Source organism: Rhinolophus sinicus, chromosome 12 (assembly GCF_057876585.1).
Source record: "Rhinolophus sinicus isolate RSI-liver-muscle chromosome 12, RSI-T2T, whole genome shotgun sequence".
Lineage (NCBI taxonomy): Eukaryota > Metazoa > Chordata > Mammalia > Chiroptera > Rhinolophidae > Rhinolophus > Rhinolophus sinicus.
In genome coordinates this window covers 55,126,920-55,144,173 of record NC_142512.1, presented here as the reverse complement: position 1 = coordinate 55,144,173, position 17,254 = coordinate 55,126,920, and the positions used below count along the sequence as shown (strand labels likewise).

Genomic DNA, 17,254 nt, shown 5'->3' with positions numbered 1-17,254 from the left:
AGGTGCCAGTCCTGGCTCTGGCCCTTCCTGGCTGTGTGACCTTGGCCAGATTATCTGACTTCTCTGTGCAGCGATGTCCTCATCTGTGAAAGGGAGGTAATCATAGAGCTGTGGTGAACTGTGAATGATTTCACACATCTAACGGTCTTAGAAAATTACCAACACTTGGTGCGTGCCCACCCATTCTGGTGGGGCCGCTCACCCACGGGCAGGTACTTGTAACAGCCGGTGTGAGGTCTAGAGTGCGCTGAAGCATCGCAGATCACAGATCATTGAAAGGACATGCAGAGTCCTAGAAGTCCCAAAATGAAGCCTCAGGGACACCGGGAGGGAGGTGCTGGTAAAGAAGAGAGGCCTGGGGCAGCCAGTTGGCTCAGTTGTTTGGAGCGCACGCCCAGGTCACTGGTTTGATTCCCACATGGGCCAGTGAGCTGTGCCCTCCACAACTAGATTGAAAACAATGACTTGACTTGGAGCTGATGGGGCCTAGAAAAACACACTGTTCCCCAATATTCCCCAATAAAAATTAAAAAGAAAAAAAAGAAGGAAGAGAGGCCCAAGCTGGAGGAGAAATGGCTGTCAGAGGTAGAGGAGACCAGGAGAGTTCGGTGTCACAAAGGCCAGTGGTGTGCCCTCATCTTCCCTTTGTCCCTGCAGACCCACCCCCTCCCTCCCTGCCCTGCTTTGTGTTCCCAGAGACTGACCTGAGTGAGTGAATCTCACCAACAGCCTGGGAGGCAGGAGAGAGGCGGGTGAGCTGGGAGCCCTCACTCACTAGGCAGCAGCTCCCTCTGCGTGGGTTCTGGTTACTGCTCCCTGCCCTCGTCCCTTCTGGCCTAGCAGTGGTCACACTCCAAGGCCACACCTTATAAACAGCACTTTACTCAAATTAGTTTAGAGCCATCTGTTCCGTGCTGGGAACCTGACTCTGGCGGGAGGAGAATCAACCATCGGATCCTGCAGGGAGGTCATGTCAGAAGGCCTGGAGAGTGGCCGTGGGCCGAGCCCACCACAGGCAGGACATGGTGTTCCTAGCGGTCCTTCATCCTCAGTCCTCGTAAGAACAGTTCCAGGAGGGCGGGGAGGGAGAGGCCAGAGGCAGGAACGGGAGGAGGACTGCAAATGAAGTCTCAAGGACCTGAAAAGTCCATTCTTGACTGCCTCTGTGAGAAGTCATGACACACTGACTCACACAGGAGTGACTCGCACCTGCTTGGCACTCTCGTGTGCCCAGCATGCAGTTCACTAGCAAAAGGAAACCCAAAGTCATCTCGGAACTAGGGTGGGGGGGAGATTAATTTCTTTCCAAATGTTAATCCTGTCTTCTTGTGCACTTTAAGCAGATCAATTTCAAGGTAAATTATACCTTAATGAAATTGTTAAAAGATTTTAAAAGCACAAATAAAATTCTTCACACAAAGAAAATTCTAAGCCCAAATGGCTTTATTGGTGAATTGTGCCAAACATTTAAGGAAGAAATAATACCAAGGCAACACAAAACCTTCCATGATTTGGGGAGAGGGGAACACTTCCCAACTCAGTTTATGAGGGCATTGCTACCCTGGTACCAAAACCAGACAAATATACTACAAGAAAAGAAAAATACAGACCAGTATCCCTCATGAACACAGATGCAAAAGCCCTTAGCAAAAATTTAGGCAGTTGAATCCAGCCATACATAAAAATGAAAATGCTTCACGACGAAGTATGGTTTATTCCAGGAATACAAGGTTGGTTTGATCTTCTGAAACCAGTATAACTCACCATCTTAACAGACCAAAAAGGAAAAACCATATATTAATCTCAAAAGAGAACAAAAAAAGCATTTGACAAAATCCGACACCCATTCGTGATTTAGAAACAACTGAACAAAAAGCTCAGCAAACTAGGAATGGAAGGAACCCCTTTAATGTGATAAAGGGCGTCTGTGAAAAACCTAGAGCTAACCTCATACGTCACGTGGGAAGACTGTTTTCCTCCTAAAGCGGGACCAAGGCGAGAACATCTGCTCTCACCACTTTTTTCCCGCCACTTGCATTTTTATTTTGAAATCATTTTAAGCCACGGAGAAGTCGTGAGACTTGGACAGTACGGGCTGCTGTCTTCCCTTCACACGGCTTTCTCCAGTAATGGCGTCTTCTGGAGCCACAGAGCAGTTACCAAGCCAGGAAACTGACATTGCTGGCAGCACTCTAGCCACCAGGCAGCCCGTTGGACGTCCCAGACAGTGCAGTCAGGCAGCAAAGGAGTCATTCAGTTTACAGGAGAAAGAGGAAGACTGTATTTATTTACCAGTGACAAGATTGAAGGGGTAGAAAAACCTAAGAAATCTTCAAAAAATAACCACTAGAACTAACAGGTGAGTTTGGCGAAACTGCAGAATGCACAGTCTGCATACAGAAATTAATTTTATTTCTATATAGCTGCAGTAAACAATTGGAAATGGAAATTTTTAACACAGTGTCATTGACAATAGCCAAAACAATACCAAAAACCATGAAATAGGTATACATCAAACAACATTTGTGCAAGATTGATATGCTGAAACTACGACACTGATGATAGAAATCAAAGAAGAGAAATGGAGCACAGCATGCTATCTTCATGGACGGGAAGACTGTTTTGAGAAAGAGGAAATTGAAGGACTTATACTATCTGACTTCCAGACTTAGTATAAGGTTCTAGGTAGTCAAAACCGTGTGGTATTAGCATCAGAACAGGCATGTAAATCAATGGAACAGAGAAGTTTCCAGAAATATGTATGTATTCCATATATATGTGGTCAATTGATTTTTTATTTTTTTTACAAAGGTGCCAGGGTAATTCAGTGGGGAAAAGACTGTCCTTTCCATAGAGTTGAGACAACTCTATTCTATATGGAAGTTAATGAAACCCTTGTCTTCCACCATACCCACAGTTAACTCAGAATAGATCGTAGACCTACATGTAAGAGCTGCAGCTACAAAACTCCTAGAAGAACGCATAGGAGAAAGTCTTTGTGACCCAGAGTTAGGCAAAGGTTTCTTAGCTCTGAGACCAAAAGAATGACGCGTTGGGCTTTATCGAAATTCCTCTTCAGAAGACACTGTTAAAAAATGAAAAGGCAAGCTGCTAAAGGACTTGTATCCAGAGTCCATAAAGAGCTTATACAACTCAGTAAAGAGACAAACAACCCAACTAAAAATGTGCGTAAGGTTTAAATAAACACTTCACCAAAGAGAGTGTACGAACGACAAGCACACGGAAAGATGTTCAACATCATTAGTCACTAAAACTACCACGAGATGCCACTGCATCCCCACCAGCATGGATACAGAAAAACTGACACTACCAAGAACTGGTGAGGACCCAGAGCCACCTGAAGGGTCAGAGTAGGAATGTGGAATGGTTCCTCCACTTTGGAAAACAGTTTGACAGTTCCTTAAAAAGTCCCATACGTTTGCCGTATGAGGTCAGACAATTAAGTCCATAAACTCATCCTAGAAAAAGTGCTACACACCTCACTGCTGACTATCACTATGGTCACCTTCCAAGTCCTCCCCTTGGGAAGCTATGCACCGACACCAGCGCCTAGTCCACCCTTCAAAGCAATTCTGGAACTCTTTTTCTGGAACGGCCATCAGAGCTGTCGTCATATTACGCTTGATGCCCTGAATGTCATCAAAATGTCTTCCTTTCAATATTTCCTTTCTCTACGTGTAAAGAAAGAAGTCACTGGGGGCCAGATCAGGTGAGTAGGGAGGGTGTTCCAATACAGTTATTTGTTTACTGGCTAAAAACTCCCTCACAGACAGTGCCGTGTGAGCTGGTGCATTGTCGTGATGCAAGAGCCATGAATTGTTGGTGAAAAGTTCAGGTCGTCTAACTTTTTTCACGCAGCCTTTTCAGCACTTCCAAATAGTAAACTTGGTTAATGGTTTGTCCAGTTGGTACAAATTCATAATGAATAATCCTGATACCGAAAAAAAGGTTACCAACATCGTTGCAACAAGTTCGTGAGCTTAATTGTCAGACTTCGTACGACCCACTAATACTGTCCCTAGGCATTTCCATGAAAGAAATAAAAACTTACGTTCACACAAAGACTTGTCTCCAAATGTTCTAACAACTGCTTTCATAACAGTCCAAAACTGAGATGACCCAGACATCGTCCGTGCGTAAATGCACCAACAAATCGTAGTTGGTCCGTGCAGTGACCACTGCTCAGCGAAAGTGAACCAAATGACAGATATTCACAGTGACATGAATGAATCTCAGAAGCATTGTGCTAAGTAAAAGTAGCCAGATACAAAAGGCTACATACTGTATGTGTCCAGTTATATGAAATTCTAGAACAGGCAAAGCTGCAGTGGCTGGAAGCAGGTCGGTGGTTGCTGGGATGGGGGCCGGTGGAGGAGACTGATTGCAAAGGGGCATCAAAGGGCATTTGGGACAGTGAGAATGTCCTGTGTGTTATGATTGTGGTCACAGTTACCACCTGCTATCTTTTGTCAAGGCTCATTAAATCAATGCATTTCATCGTACGGGAATTCTGTATCAAGCCAGTTTTTAAAAAGAAAAGTGTGGTGTCGGGTGAGGGGTGGGAGATGAGGGTAAGGGGGATCAAATCTATGGTGATGGAAGGAGAACTGACTCTGGGTGGTGAACACACAATGGGATTTATAGATGATGTAATACAGAATTGTATACCTGAAATCTATGTGATTTTACTAACAACTGTCACCCCAATAAATTTAAAAAATAAATTAAAAAAAAAAAAGTGTGGTGTCTGGGACTTTCATGCTCCTTATCACAAACGAGCCACTCCTATCTGGGAGTGGCCACGTTCCCTTTATGGGAGTCAAAGGCCGGTGGAAAGGCCTTGAGACACCCCCACTCCCCTTGTCACCATCCAGGGATCCCCTGACGAGATCTCATTCTGACATCTTTCTTGCCTGGACGCGAAGAGCTTTTCCAGGACTCTGGGGCTAAAGATTCCGCAACTTGAATTTTGAAGCATTTCCACCAACCCCTCCCGAAGGACTTCCTCTTCTTTGGCCACTTATTTGGGCACAAATCAGTGGAGACAATGAGAAGTGACAATGCTGGGGTTGCTGCGTCCCTAATCTGGTGGGATTTTAAAACTCACCAGTCTCTTTCTCCAGTTCTATTTCCAGCCAACTGGGTACCCCTCAAACCTCACATCCTGAGCAGAGTCATCAGATGTGTGACCTTGGGGCTGCCTCTCTTGGACTGTGGGCCGCCAGGGAAGGGGTGTGTCTCCCGCAGGGGTTCTCAAGCCTGGCTGCACATTGGAACCCCCTGGAATGCTTTAAAATGCCAATGCCTGTCCCCACCCCAGCGATTTAGGGCTTCATGGCCTGGGCACTGGGAGTTTGTGAAACTCCCAGGTGATTTGCATGGACAGCCCAGGTTGAGAGCCGCTGGGCTAGTGACCTGGGGACATTCTAAGCGATGACTCTCATCCTAGAGCTTGGGATGCAAATGACAGAAGCAAAAAGAGGACGTTGACCTTTCATTTAAGGGCTTCACCTTGACCACGGGCCAGCTGCTCACACCAGGGGATCACACCACAGCATCAAGACCTGATTTCCTCCATCCCTCAGCCCTGCCCCCACCTGATCCTCAGCTGGGGTCTCCTGGGGCACAGGCAGGGCACCCCGGGCCTCAGCAGCTCCAGGCCACCTGTTCCCTGCAGGGCCCTCTCCATGAGTCTGAACCTGACTTGCTGGCTAGCTGGGATCACAGCCTCTCCCTGACACCATCTGTGTGGCCAAGGGTCAGACCCGGGGGACCCTGATGCTGGGAGCCACACAGCCTGGGAGTGAGGGGGGTGCCTCCCCAAGGGGAAATCGAGGTGCTGGCGTTCTGTTGGAGGAAAGGGAATGGTGTGGGGCGGGTGGAACAATGTGTGTGCACACTGGGGCTTCTGTCCCCAGCCTCCCTGGGCTGAGACTGAGAGAACGGCCGTCACTGGGGAGTGGGTGGCATGCTCTGGCGGTGACAAGTGCAGCCTCTGGGGTCATTGCTTCGTGTGGGTACAGCTCCTCCACTCACTGGCCTCATACCTGGGCGTATTGTCTCATCTCGGAGACCCTGTTCCTTGGTGGCACTGGGCGACCTCAGGGGTGTAGCCCCTCTGTGAAGTCAAGCCTGTCGAGAGCTTAGAGCTTAGACACGAAATGAGCAGCCACCCCAGCAGTGTCCACCCAGCTGGCAGTGAGCAAGGTTCAGGAAAAGGCTCCATTGTTCTGTGGGAGCCCGCGGTCAGGGCACCGGATGCAGACCCAGCCTGCCACCCTCTGCTCTTCTTCCTGCTGTCCTCGTCTCCCCTCCCGCCCCCTGCCCGCCTCTCCCCTCTTCCCCTCCCCCCTACCTTGCCCTCCCCCTCTGCCCTCCCCTCCCCTCCCCTCTCCCCTCCCCTCCCCTGTCCCCTCCCTTCCTCTTCCCTCCCCTCCCCTCCCCTCCCCTCCACTCCCCCAGGGCTGGCTCAGCTTGGAAGATTGTTTAAATTCAGCCTTGGCTGTCGGCTGTTTTGCTCTGGTTTTCTGCTCTGGTTATCAAATCAGCCAGCCTGCCGCCTTGGGCTGCCGCCAGCCCCAACACCCACAGTCAGAGCAGAGAGGAAGGAGAGGAGCCCCAGAAGCCTTATGGGCAGCCAACCCCAGAAGAAACCTATGTCATGTGGTTTCTGAAAATCGAAACCAGACTCATTTTTCTGAAGCATTATTTGGGACCAGCCTGACCACTTTCCACACTGTGAGCTTTCTGGGTTGACCGTCTGCAGAGGGACCCTGCAACAGGAAGTTTGGAGGTCCCAGGACCGTCATCAGTAGTTGCCTCAGGCAGGTAAGCTATGCCTCTTGCTCTCAGGTGGGTGTCCCTCTCCCTACACTGTGTCATCTAGTGGGGGCCAAGTCTCCCTGTTTGCACCCAGCTGGGCATCTGGTGCTTCTCCTGGGCCCAGGGACCATCATGGTTGCTCTCAGATCCATAAGGTCTTTGTGTACCGTTGGGCAGGTTGTTCACTGTACAAGGACACCAGCCAAAGTAGCAAGCAGACTTGGAATTCAGCCCAACCCCCTCTCTGTGGTCTGCATATCAGCCCTGGGCCTGTCCCTGCCCAAAGGAAGAGCACCTTTTTCTAATTTGCACAAAAACACTCTGGGCCAGGGGCTAGGCACGCCCATCCCAACTTCCCATAGGAGGGAATCAGGCAAAATGGGTGCCACAGCCACCAAAGGGCAGTGACATCTGCATACTGTGCACCAGGTGTCCGACTCGCCATTTTTCCGGGGCCCTGACTTCCGTCCAGGGTGCATAAAGCAGCTGTGGCCCTGGGACTGCAGCAGGTACCAACCATCCTGGTTTGCCCGGGACTGAGGGGTGTCCCGGGATGTCGGACTTCCAGTGTTAAAGCCAGGACAGGCCCTGGCACACAGATGGTTTGTCACCCCAGCCCCTCAGGCACCTAGCTCAAGCTGCCCTTAACTGCTGTGTGACAGGGCCACCTCTGGGCTTCAGCTCCTGTCCCTGGAAGGCGGGCTTAGCAGTAAGGAGTCTTAGCTGTGCCTGGGAGCAGTCCTGACACAGGGTGAACACAGGCCAGAGTGCCGGGCGCAGGGCTGCCTCAGGGTCGTTAGGCTCTGACTTACAGGACGCAAGTAGTGGGGCCTGTCACAGGTCACAGGATGCTTCCTAAGCCAGAGAAACAGTGACTGACTGCTGGATGTGAGGGAGGGGACACGGGGGGAGCAGGGTGGGGTGAAGAGGAAAAGCTAGCAGCAGGAATTACACAGAAAATGGGAGAACTGGATGCCCCCACCCCTGCCCTGCTCCGCTGAGTCTCCGCAGTGGCCCCCAGCCTCTCCAAGCCTCTGCTTCTTGGGCACACTGACCTCCTAGGGGACAGTGCCAGGTCCACACTGAGCCAGCTCGGCAGGTCCTCACCATCCTTCTTCCTGCCCCACCCCCACCCAGCTGCGCAGTCAGGGACCTGGCCCCAGCCTGACCCCTCTCACTGCTGTCCATCCCTCCGTCACCAGCCGGATTTCTTGTGGCCTCCTGATGCAGCCTGCTTTCATTTCCCTCCCTCCCAGTGCTAACATGGCCCAGAAGTTCTTCTTTCAGTCTCTGGGCTCTCCTGCAGTGGCTATTGTCTCAACATAGAGCCCCACCCTTGGCAAAGCTCACTAGGCCCCTCCCTATCTGAGCCCTGCACACCTGACCTTCTCCCTCCCCACCTGGCCCAACTGACAGCCACGTCCAGGGCCTGGTTTTCTGAGATGGGCTCCTGTCCCCACCATCCTTGCTGCCTGGAGACACCCCAGCCCACCCCGTTTATTTGGGCAAGTCTTACAGGGCTTTGGAGAGACACCTTTCATATGCGGTGAGGGAGTCCTGCTGGGGCGCCCATCACCCTCACTGTCTGCTGGAGCAGGGACCCACCCACCTGCCGCCCTCCGCAAGGAAAGTCTGAAGGATGGAGGATGGACCAGAACTGGTCCCAAGGGCTGTCCAGCTCCGCTGTCTCACTCTGCCGCCTCCTTCTCCTGCAGGACGGGCTCCCAGGCCAGGCCATGGCCCTGCCACGGCTACTCTGCATGTGGCTCCTGGTTGCAGGGACTCACGGTAAGCTGAGCCTGGAATGGCGGGAATGCTGAAAGCAGCTCTCCCTGCCCTACAGGCTTAACCCCTCCTCGCAAAATGTCTAGGAATATTCTGCCCGGCCCTGGGTCACTGGGGTCGGCTCAGGTTTCCTCTCCTGCTTGAAGCCCCGTTTGTCTCAAGTCATGTGGCTTTAGGTCCTGGGGGCGTACCAAGAAATTCTCCATTCCATCCAGTTCCCAGAGGGACCAAGTAGGAAGGGCCCATCAGACCAGCCGAACACTGGGGGCCCTGAGGTCAGTGACCTTTGGACACCGACTCCAGAGTCCTGGATGCCTGTCCTCAGCTCTATCTACCCCTCAAGGCCCAGGAGGCCTTCATCAGCCTGGTGACCCCACGACAGCCTGCTGCACCCCAACTGAGAATTGCCCTCTGACCCTGTCGGTTCCTGCAGGGGCTGGGCCCAGGGAGTCAGCCAGCTGAGTCCCAGAAGAACAAGTATCAATGGAGCCACAGGCTCCAACCTGAAAGACAAGAGCAGGCTCGTTTATCCTCTGTGAGCATGGGTGGGGTGCCTTCCACCCCTCCCCAACGGGCGACCCCCTCAAGGATGGATGGGGGCGCTTTAAACCTATTTGTCCAGCAGTCGCTCCTGTTGGAAACTGGACTGCTCCCATGAAAGCACACAGCCCCGGTGAAGGGGGCGGTCGGTGGCGGGGGAAGGAGGCCCCCGCCTTTCCTGCCGCTGACCTTCGCATTCCCTTGGGAACCCTGCAGGTGTGAAAGACGGTGACATGCGGCTGGCCAACGGGGATGCTGCCAACCAGGGTCGCGTGGAGATCTTCTACGGAGGCCAGTGGGGGACAGTGTGTGACAACCTGTGGGACCTGACCGATGCCAGCGTCGTCTGCCGGGCCCTGGGATTTGAGAACGCCACCGAGGCTCTGGGCAGAGCCGCCTTTGGGCCAGGTGAGCCTGCCCGTCCTCGGCTCCTCCAGAGCAGCGAGTCCCAGGGAGGAGCCCTCACCTGAGACCTGGGACAGTCGCCCTGTCCCCTCAGCGCGGGCCCACTCTGAACACCAGGGTCTGTGCTGCAAGGCTCTGCCGGCCTGGCTCACCCACGCGCTGCTAGTGGCCGTGACGAGGCTCTTGGATGTGTCATTCAGGAGCTCAGCTGTGGCCGCTTCCTTCGACCCAGAAGCTCCACTCCTGGGAATTTATCTTCTTGAAACAATTTCCCCCAAAAGAAGAGTCTGTGTGCAAGAAGATTTCCAGTGACACGGAGGCTGTGGTTCCAAAAAGAGGGAACTATTCTAGGTTTTCAGCCGCTTGCTGTCCACGAAGCAGACAGGCTTTAGGCTTTATGAGAAGGCAGGCTAGCGGGTGGTCTGAGTTCACAGTAAATATCCGAACCCACACTCGAGCAGAGTCACCTGGTTGTATCTGGTAAAAGACGTCCACAAACGTGGACACACCCCGGAGCGGAACGCGAGTAACACAAAGCTGCTTCAATGGCACGGGTGGCAGAGGGTTTGCCATTGCTGTGCAGTGAATGTGACTGTCCTTTGCTGGCTTCTCAGGGGAGCAGCCCCATTTATGGGGCCGTCCTCCCGCGGCTGAGAGCCCCGGCCCCCACTCCAGCCTCTGTCCTCCCCACTGTCCCACCAGGAACGGGCCCCATCATGTTGGACGAGGTGGAGTGCACGGGGACAGAGCCCTCGCTGGCCAACTGCATGTCGCTGGGCTGGCTGAAGAGCAACTGCAGGCATAATCAGGACGCCGGAGTCGTCTGCAGCAACGGTGAGCGGGCCGCCCCGTCCCGAGCCCCCCGTCCCCAAAGACTTGGGTCCTGTGGATCCCAGGATGGCATTCGTGCCTGCTCCCCCCCCCCCACTCCCCCTGCCAAGCGCACATACCATCCGAGCAGATCACACACCTGTGCACAGGTTCGCAGGTGATGGCGGTGGGACAGCCTGCAGGTCTCACCATCGCACAGTGGATGGTGCTCGCTGCCCTCTCCGGGACCTGCTCAGAAACGCTCCATTTACCCTGATCCTGCGACAGTGAGACACATTCCAGACACACATGAAGTCCGCACATGGCAGGTTTCTCTCTTTCACCGCCAACATTTCATTTTTGCTACTTCTCCTTCTGGAATGCACTACACGGCGCCCTGCGTGCTCCAGCAACGTACTGCATGTGCTGGGATATTTCTGGATGGCTGAAAGGCCAGGTCACAAGCAGACCAGCCCCCCTCCCGACTCCATCAGTCGTTCTAAACAAACCCCCCCCCCCCAGGCTGCTCTGATTTTTCAGTCCTTGAGTCTGAATTTTACCGTTGTTCTTTGCTCTCTCATGTCCACTTGTCGCTTCTTCCTGGGCTGGCACATGGGCCTCGGGACATGTGTGGCCCCTAAGGCCTGGAGGGCACAAAGGACAGCCAGGGCGTTCACACTGTGACAGAGTGAGTGCTGGGGAGGGGTACAGGGGACGCACCTGGGCTGGGGAGCAGAGCACAGGACAGGAAGCACCTCTGGTGGGAGCCCGGGAGCCCGTGGTGAGTGGAGACCACAGGGAGGCCCTGAGAGCCTGGGCTGTGGGGAGGAATGGGTGCTGAGCCCACTTGGTTTAAATGTCGGAATTCAAACCTATCTGTGGCAGCAAAAGTGCGTGGATTCCGTCCCCAGCGAGGTCTGGGAGGGGTCAGAGGAGGCGAGTCCCCGAAGGAGGCTGGTAGCGTTGCCAAAGGATCCTGCCTTCAGAATGTCAAACAAGGGAGGAGGGTTGGGTTTCAGAAGGTAGCACCTGGGTGATCCATCAGTTGTTGGGTTGGGATTTTAAAGGATGGGGCCTCAGGCTCTGGAAGTCCACAGCTCCAAACCCCCTTCTGAAGGTGCTGCCTGAATTTTGGGGAGAAATGAGCTAACCAGGGTTGTTTGACGGATGTAGGTTGGGAGCATCTGGGCCACGAGGGGCAAGGGCACCCGTTTTCCAAGCTGGGTCTCCCTCGTCTCCCCAGGAGCCTGCTGAGTAGATAAGTAAGGCAGGGACATGGCCTCAGTGTAAGGGAAGAAATTGGCTCCAGGGAGGGAAAGTACTTCTGGGTCACAGCGAGTGAGTGACAGGCCCGATGCAGGCCTGTGAGCCTGGCCCCACCCCCAACGTGGTGCATTCCCTCTGCCCCTCCTTAGAAACCAGAGGTATCCACACGCTGGACCTGTCTGGCGAGCTCCCTGATGCTCTCGAGCAGATCTTTGACAGCCAGAGGGGCTGTGACCTGTCCATCAGGGTGAAGGTGAGAAACACGGAGGAGCTGCATCTGTGCGTCCACAGGCTCATCCTGTCCACCAACCCTGAGGCCCAGGAGCTGTGTAAGGAGCCGGGCAGCACGGTCACCATGGAGGTGGACGCCGAGTGCCTGCCTGTCGTCAGAGACTTCATCAGGTGAGCTCCTCGGGGCTGCGGCCTGCATCCTGCATCCTGGGCAGTGTCCCCAGCTCCGCCCAATTGCCCTGCTGGGAGGTGGCCACTCAGTCACCACGGGGGGTGGGGGGCTCCTCAGGGCTTGTGTTCTGAAAGCATCGACTTCAAGAAGCGATTGTATGTATTCAAAGTGGTCCCCTCGTTCTTACCACCAGAGCTTTATGTGGCTGAAAGGGACACTTAGGAGAAAACAGATGGCAATTAAAACAGATTAAGGTGGTTCCTTTCCGGCCAAGTGTAAGAACCTGTCTCTAGCCTGTGCCCTCCTGGTGGGATGGAGTCTATGATGTGTCTGAGATGAGGCCCCCGGCCCCAGCGGGATCAGTGCCCTAACGCAAAGCTCAGGGGTGCCCTCTTTCTCTCCGTCTCTGTCTCTGTCTGTGTCTTTCCCTGCACGGCAAAGAGGCTGCAGTGAGCTGGGTGTCCTGGCCTCTTGGCCCTTCCAGGCCCCTCAGAAGACCCTTCCCCATTGGGCCACCCCTCAGACTCTCCCCTTCCCTCTGCCCCGCAGCCACACACAGCACCCCTGTGCAGGCTACCATCAGTTACCCCCTCGCCAATTCTGTGGCTTCTCAGGGTCACTGGCCCCTCCCCCACCCGGCCTACGGTCTTCTGGGTGTTTTCTTCTCTGATGGTGGGGCAGGGCCAAGGGGACATTGTGACCCCTGTTCCCACCTACTTGGGGGCCTGCTTGAAGCTTAGGGGTGGTCAGGTGCACAGGGGCTGAGAGGACACTGGCTGGGGTGGCTGTGCAGCCACCAGCGGCCTGGGAACCGTCCCCCTCAGGCCTGACATGAGAATTAAGAGACAGAACAAAAACGTGCTGCAGTATTCTCCCTGCCTTTGTCAGTGCCCTTTGCGAGGCCCTGGCGCGTCCTGCGATGAAAGCAGCAGTGCCCAGGAGGCGTGGGCCCCAGGCTGAGCCTCCTGGCCCTGCAGGCTGCAGTCCGCCAGTACCGAGCTGGTGGGTGACTGGCGACATGACGACACTGCGGGGGGCCCAGCTCCTCTGGGCACAGGTCCGGGCCTGCAATGTGGGGTGCCAGCGCTTCCCGCTGGGGACACAGTGGGTGGCAGGTCGGGCTCCCTGGAAGGCTGTGTTTGAGAGATGCCACCCAGCTCTGAGTCCCTGTGGCCCTGAGGAGACTTCGGTTCTCCCTAATGGCAGGACTCCACTTGCCTCGTCCCAGGAGACGGTGACAGGCCTGGCCTGGCCTCCCCCTCCAGGCAGGCTCCCTCCACTCACGTTTTCACGCAGCCAAGTGGTTCCTGGTGGCACACTGCCTGACATGGCGAATGGTGCAGACTAGACTGGTGTCACCTACACAGGCTCACGGTTGGCAGGGAAGCAGACAGGAAGAAACCAGGGGCAGTGCCCGTGTCATGAGGCACAGGGCAGTTGCTGGGGCAGGAAGGGCACCCATGGACCCCCAGCAGGGGACCGAAGGGTCCCATCCAGGGTCGTGACAGCGGGAAGGAAGGCAGACCCTGACGATGCCTGGCATTGTGGGTCCTGGAGCCCAGGGCCCTGTGGAGCCCGGGCTCAGAGCACCAGCGAGGGCGATAGCAGTGATGACCAGGGACTGGAGACCAGCAGGTGAGGGCCCCTCTCCCAGCTCAGAGATGAAACTTGGACCTCCGGGACCCTGAGACCCACCCAGGTGTCAGTGCATGTGGCAATAAGCAAACTTGAGACTGGAATGTGTGTTGACCCAAGACATAAGTCGGGGGCTGGGGGGACTGAATACCTCTTGAAATCGCTAGCACCTGGGGTGTCGGTGGGTCAGCAGCCAACATGGACAAAATGGTCCTGTCAGAGAGGCGGGCCCGCAGCCCCTGGGCTCACCGGCTGCCCTGCGGGGTGGGGAGCAATGGCACCAGCGCGCCTCTCTGCCCCCGCCCCAGGTACTTCTACTCCCGAAGGATAGACGTGTCCCTGTCATCAGTGAAGTGTCTCCACAAGCTGGCCTCGGCCTACGGGGCCAAGCAGCTGCAGAGCTACTGCGCATACCTCTTTGCCATCCTCCTGCCCCAGGACCCCTCTTTCCAGACGCCCCTGGACCTCTACACCTATGCACTGGCCACCCAGGACCCTGTACTGGAGGAGCTGTGTGTGCAGTTCCTGGCCTGGAACTTCGAGGCCCTGACAGCGGCCGAGGCCTGGACGAGCGTCCCTCCAGCCCTGCTCCAAGTCCTGCTGTCCAAGAGCGAGCTGGCCGTGCCCAGCGAGCTGGCCCTGCTGACAGCTGTGGACGTGTGGAGCTGGGAGAAGCGTGCCAGCCACAGCGAGATGGAAGCCATGGTGGAGAAGGTCCGCTTCCCCATGATACTGCCCAACGACCTCTTCCAGCTGCAGTTTAACCTGTCCCTGTACTGGAGTCACCAGGCGCTCTTCCAGAAGAAGATTCTGCAGGCCCTGGAATTCCACACCGTGCCCTTCCGGTTGCTGGCGCAGTACCGAGGCCTGAACCTCACTGAGGACGCCTACAAGCCCCGGATTTACACTTCGCCCACCTGGAGCAGGTCTGTCACACGGGACCCCTATAACCATTGGTCTGACCCCTACCAGTCCTTCCAGACGCCACAGCACCCCAGCTTCCTCTTCCAGTCCAAGCTCGTCTCCTGGTCTCTCGTCTACCTGTCCACCGTCCAGCGCTGCCGGAACTACGGGTTCTCGTGCTCCTCAGACGAGGTCCCCGTCCTGGGCCTCACCAAGTCCGACTACTCGGATCCCACCATCGGCTACGAAAACAAAGCCCTGATGCTCTGTGGGGACAGCTTCGTGGCAGATGTCACTGATTTCAGGGGCCCGAAGGCCATGATCCCCAGCGCCCTGGAAAACAACGGTTCCAGGAGCACCTCCTTGTTCCCTTGCCCGGCAGGGTCCTTCAGCAGCTTCCGGGCGGTCATCCGCCCCTTCTACCTGACCAACTCCTCAGGTGTGGACTAGACAGGGGCTCAAGGTGGCCGGGCGCACAGAAGCCAGGCGCCTCCCAGCCAGCTCCCCCCAGCGTCTCCGTCCTTGACCCCCTTCCTCTCTGCAGCCACCTCCCACAGCTGGCCAGCAGATGTCCCCCTGCTCCCACTGATCTCTGAGCTTGAAGAAATTACTGGAAGGTTTCAACCAGTGTTCACGCGGATGCTGAGAATTCTCAGTTCTCCCACTGCCAGGCTGGTGTGTCAGGAAGTGACCAGACACGAGTGTAGTGGCTGTTGGACTTTCTCAGTCCTCTGATATCCCTTGTCTGAGATCATTAAAATTGCATCATGGTTCCCAAGTTCTCTCGTTCACACGGAAAGGGGGACTGAGTCCGTTCTGCACTTGAAGTTGGCTGTGCCGGTCCTGGGGTACGGTGCACGAGCAGCCACAGCCCCTGTCCTCGCCAAGCTACTGTCTAGCAGGTGCGACAGGCGATCGGGAGTACACATACTGGGGTAATTAAAACTGGGGCAAGGGGATGGAAACCGGAAGGGAGGGTGTGCGGTGGGAGCGTCGGCTGGGACCCCTCAGACTGCGCTCTGCAGAGGAGCAGCGGGTGTGGGAAAACGGCGGGAGGGTGTGGTCCGGGTGGAAGGGCCCGCAGGTGTGCAGAAGCTTTCCTCCCTAAATCCCTGCACGTGTGCACAGGGGTGAGGGGCAGAGATTGTCACGTCCGCACTGTTTGCAAGAGTGAAAACTTGGAGACAGTGTAACTGCCCACCAAGTGCCTGACCACAAATAAGACTCCCAGGACGGGGTAGGTCAGAGAGAAGGGTGTGCTGGAAGGATCCTGGGCGACACACGGAACCGAGGCAAAGGCAGGAGGACCAGGCCTGGGGCCTGGGGGGCGTCCTGGTAGAATGACACCACTTCAAGGTGTCATTCCGGGCGCTGAATGCCCCCCGCACTGAGAGCAGGGGCAGGAATTCTAAAGTGTCCCCCACGCTCAGGCACAGGGTCCCGAGCAGAAGCATCTGGTTGGCCGAGCTCAGGCCACGTGCCTGCCTCTCTTGCGAGGGGCTGAGAGAACAAGCATGTGAACTATTTCGGCCTCAGGAAGGGGGCGCGGCACAAAGCTCACCCATTGGGAGGGAGGTTCCGACGCTGGGCAGCCAAGATGGCTGCGCTCCCGCCACGCATTCCTCTTCCCCACCAGCTTTGCAGAAACGAAAGCGGAGACATGAATTCTCCGCCTGATCCAATGAAGGGGCCCCAGGCGCGAGGCTCCAGATTTCACACCCAGCGCCAGCCCCGCCATCTCGCTGCATCTATGGCGATTCCTCAGCATTTTTTAAGTGGATCGTTTTATTGAAACCACACTGTTGACCACCACCAACACCACTGCCAGGCACAACAGCAGGTAAAGGAAGGAAACAGAAAAACTGTTCCTGTAAATATGCAGCCGACTCAGCAAAGGTGGCACCGTGGGTAGAATTTAGTCTCATTGCAGCAGTTAGAATCTCTCTTCTCCTGTCCCCTCCGGGGTCCCCTGCCAGCAGCCAGCACCTCGACAACCAAGAGATGGACCTGGTCAGGGAACCAGAATCTTCCTTCCGGAGGGCTCTGAGCCCCGTGGCTCCTGCCCACAGGGAAGGCTGCAGCCCTCCCGGGAGCCCCTGGACACCCCCCCAGGAACCACTCGGGGTCCTTGCATCCACCTTGTACATCTGAGTGGCAGTGCCGCTTCCCCGACAGTTAGGGCCAGCCAGCCCAGGGCAGCCCTCACTCACACCTTCTGGGCGTACGTCGTCCTCCAGACTAGATGCCAGGTTTAGCTTCCAATTGGTGGGGTGTGGAAGTGCCTCTGGGTGGAGTTTCAGGGACCGGGAGCGAAACATTCACCCCATACTGCTGTTCCAGGTAAGGGAGGACCACACATGGGCCACGCGCTCAGCACGCGTCTCAGACTGGAGTGCAGGGTTGGGTTGGGTTATTGTTTGTTTGGGGAAGGGGGTGGTGGTGGCAGGAAATGATTTATTAAGGACTCTGGAAGTAGGTTCCGGGGTGGTTAGAAGGCCATTGACATGTCGTCAGACCCGGGTTGCTGTCATCCTGGGCCGTAGCGCTTGTCCCAGCCTTCCTATTCATAAGCCACTTTGTGTCATGGGCCACTCACATGGCAGTGCACTCCTGGCCCTCGGCACCTGCCTGAGCGGGAGGCAGCTCGTGAGTAACACCGAGGGC

The 17,254-nt window shown here is 55.5% G+C and overlaps 1 protein-coding gene across 1 annotated transcript; it reads left to right on the top strand.

The window, feature by feature from the left end:
* The first annotated feature begins 6,505 nt into the window (after nt 1-6,505).
* LGALS3BP (galectin 3 binding protein) lies at nt 6,506-15,363 on the top strand. Its single transcript, XM_019735596.3, has 6 exons — nt 6,506-6,849; nt 8,559-8,631; nt 9,385-9,576; nt 10,276-10,407; nt 11,799-12,051; nt 13,996-15,363. The coding sequence occupies exons 2-6, from the start codon at nt 8,580-8,582 to the stop codon at nt 15,038-15,040; spliced, it is 1,674 nt and encodes a 557-aa protein (XP_019591155.3). The 5' UTR covers nt 6,506-6,849; nt 8,559-8,579; the 3' UTR covers nt 15,041-15,363.
* Nucleotides 15,364-17,254: the final 1,891 nt, after the last annotated feature.